Here is a 3,252-nt window from a genome sequence, read left to right on the forward strand (position 1 = left end):
AATATGAGAAAACCCTAGGAAAGAAGGCTGATGAATTTGATTAGACAAGAAAAGGCAAAGCTGATAACAGTGAGAAGTGGACCAACTTCAATTCTGAGGAAGTCGAATTTATCTTTTTTTGCATCTTTCTATCCCACAGCTAGTGAAGGCAACCTATACTCCTGCACGTCTAGTCATGGACCCTGGAACCTCTCCTGAAGTGCAGGAGAGGACATTATCTATTTTTCCAGCATCAAAGCTTTAATGCTTGTTCCATTTACATCACGTAAAATACAATGAGCCACCCAAAGAATTTTTTGCTCAGCATTATTTATTTGAATTATGTAGTATTTTTTTCCTTCCCTTTAAGGAGTGGTTAGTCAAGAGAAAATCCAGCAAAATTACACTTTGGCAAAGACAAATGCCATTAAATTCATCATTCTTGTGTTCGTTTTCCAGAGAGGAGCTGAAGTACATTTAGTTCCCTGGAATCACGATTTCACCAACATGGAGTATGATGGTCTTTTGATCGCTGGAGGACCTGGGAATCCAGCCCTTGCACAACCACTAATTCAGAATGTCAAAAAGGTGCGGTGACCTGGGGTCAGTGTGTATTCATGTGTGAGGTGGGGGGGGGAGGTTTCTGCTCTGAAATCCGAAAGAACTATAATACATTTGCTTATTCAGGTATTTGTCATTACTCATATTTGTGACCTCTGAGGCAATGTCAGTATCCATAATCTATAGGGAGACCAAGGAGGAGAGAATTCCAGAGGCAATAGAGCTTTTCTTCAGGCAAAGTAACTTTGGGCTCGTGTCCTTGAGTTAATAGAAATGGAGTCCAATCTCCAAATGTATCTTTCCTTAAAATTGTAAAATGACAACTCGTGTTCCTCGTTATGACTTTGGGGTCTATAAGACCTTCAAGTCTTTAAAGAAATATTAATTAGATTTAGTTTAGTCTCAGTGTTAAGTACATCTTATTGAATTCTAATGCTACAAATTTGTCAATTGTGTCCTTATTTATATTTTCTTTTAATTCATTTCATTTTCATTTTAATGTTGTTCTCTTTACCTTGTTAATGAAGGAAAAAAAAAGGACTCTTCATTTTTATTCCTTCAGAGGCAACATTTCTTGGAAGCATAACTATTTGGTTAATAAAAATTCTCCCTAATTTAGATTTTGGAGAGTGATCGCAAGGAGCCGTTGTTTGGAATCAGTACAGGAAATTTAATAACAGGATTGGCTGCTGGTGCCAAATCCTACAAGATGCCCATGGCCAACAGGTGAGGCAGTTATGCTTTTATTTACAGTAAAGCAGCTCTGAATCACTATTAGTAACTAAACACAAAGGTCTTAGAGAATTTACCTGCCGTTTCTTCAGAATGAATAGATTACCATTCTATTAAATGGTTCACAGTTGTTTGACTACCTGATACCACTTTTATTGCATTTTTGAAAGGCAGCCTTCTCTAACAATAACTTTGCTGTAGTTTAAAGTTATTTTCCTTCCCTTGGCATAAATTGAGGTTATAATACTCAATCAAATGGTATTCTAAGGAAACCATTCTGATTTTAAGCTTGATTTCAGATCATTGTAACATTTTAAGAAGCTGGTGTGACTTAAGAACTGAGAAATCTTTAGATCCTCTCATTTTCACTTTTTTTGGTCTCAAACAATGTTAATTTATTTAACGTCAGGCTTTCTCCCATGGCCTACCCTCTACATAAAGTATAATTCAAAATGATTCAGGTCTGAGCAGTCATCTTTTTACTATTTCTCAGTAACTTTCCTCTGCCTTTAAAATTACTATTGCTCCCTTAAAGTAAGTTGCTTATATTTGCCTGTTTCTATTAAGCTAGTGAGTAACTCTTTTTGCTGTGAGTGTAATGCCCCCTTTTCTAAAACTGATTATAGAAGTTTAATAGACCTGATATTTAACACACAACAAAGCTTCCTGAATTGATTTTTGTTGCTAAAATTATTGGGATTAACAATCTGTGACTTTTCTCACAGAGTGATTTTCACGAAGCAATTGAAACTTTTGAATTTTAATAGGCTTTCCTTGTTCACTACTTTACAACTAATGCATTTATATTCTCCTCTTCACTTTTCCTTTTTCCTTATTCTTTTTCTCCTTTTTTCTCTCCAGAGGGCAGAACCAGCCTGTTTTGAATATCACAAACAGACAGGCTTTCATTACTGCTCAGAACCATGGCTACGCTCTGGACAATACCCTCCCTGCTGGGTGGAAACCACTTTTTGTGAATGTCAACGATCAAACAAATGAGGTAAGTGCTGTCCATAAACCAGTTACTGATAAGAAGTGCAGGACTTTTTACAAAACTGATAATAATTGTTCATACTTACAGGGTACACGTGATATTTTGATACATGCATAAAATATGTAACAATCAAAACAGGGTTATTTAGGATATCCGTCACCTCAAACATTTGTCATTTCTTTGTGTTTGGAACAATTCAAATCTCTTCGAGCTATTTCAAAATATGTCACCCAGGGCTATTAATACTCTGTGATACAAATACCTTTCTCTTGTGTATGTGAAATAATTTGGGGAGGGAGTGTTGGAGAACTGTTATAGGTTATGTCCCATAGCCCTCTGCTTTGAAAAAGTCATTTCTCTCTGTCTTCATCTCTCATCAGTTGACTCTTTAAGATTCACTCTTGGAGTCTTTAATCAACAATTGTCTTACACATTCACGGTCTATGGGCCGGTGGTCCAAATCTTTCCGGGCCCAATCTAGGTAGGTCTCTGAGACTCGCTTGGTACCAGAGTAGTCCTTGAGAAGACCGCTGGAGAAGTAATTTAAAAGTTGAAGTTAACAGGAGGATTTGAGTTTATACTGAACAGAGCCTAGAGGGGTTCCAAAGGCTATAGACCAAATCTGTTGTTTTTTATTTAAGGAAACCACATTTGGTTGAGTTTTCATTGGCCCATTTTCTATTCTTACCAAAATGGTTAGACATATGTATGTCCTTAAGATCTCCAATCATGTTAATAGACTGCTAGATTTAAGATTTTTCATTAAGCATTTAACTCAGTTTTTCCTTTGAATTTTATTGCCCACTGAATAATACATAGCCACACTTGACATTCATTGTTACAGAAGGAATTTCTTCCTGTTTTTTATTCCTTTAGGGGATTATGCATGAGAGCAAACCCTTCTTTGCTGTGCAGTTCCACCCAGAGGTCAGCCCAGGGCCGACAGACACTGAGGTATGTCAGAAATATGGGGCCTCTTATATATT

The 3,252-nt window shown here is 36.7% G+C and overlaps 1 protein-coding gene across 1 annotated transcript in view; it reads left to right on the plus strand.

Moving 5' to 3' along the window:
- Positions 1 to 3,252, plus strand: part of CPS1 (carbamoyl-phosphate synthase 1, mitochondrial) — a gene marked incomplete at its 3' end in the record, with an annotated part of 194,188 nt that overhangs the window by 46,067 nt on the left and 144,869 nt on the right. Inside the window, exons 8-11 of the mRNA XM_012661215.1 lie at positions 439 to 567; positions 1,160 to 1,266; positions 2,134 to 2,272; positions 3,143 to 3,220. Of these exons, the coding sequence (XP_012516669.1) occupies positions 439 to 567; positions 1,160 to 1,266; positions 2,134 to 2,272; positions 3,143 to 3,220 (453 nt within the window). The remainder of the gene's footprint in view (positions 1 to 438; positions 568 to 1,159; positions 1,267 to 2,133; positions 2,273 to 3,142; positions 3,221 to 3,252) is intronic.

This window comes from Propithecus coquereli, unplaced genomic scaffold, assembly GCF_000956105.1.
Source record: "Propithecus coquereli isolate 6110/MARCELLA unplaced genomic scaffold, Pcoq_1.0 Scaffold70, whole genome shotgun sequence".
Taxonomy (NCBI): domain Eukaryota; kingdom Metazoa; phylum Chordata; class Mammalia; order Primates; family Indriidae; genus Propithecus; species Propithecus coquereli.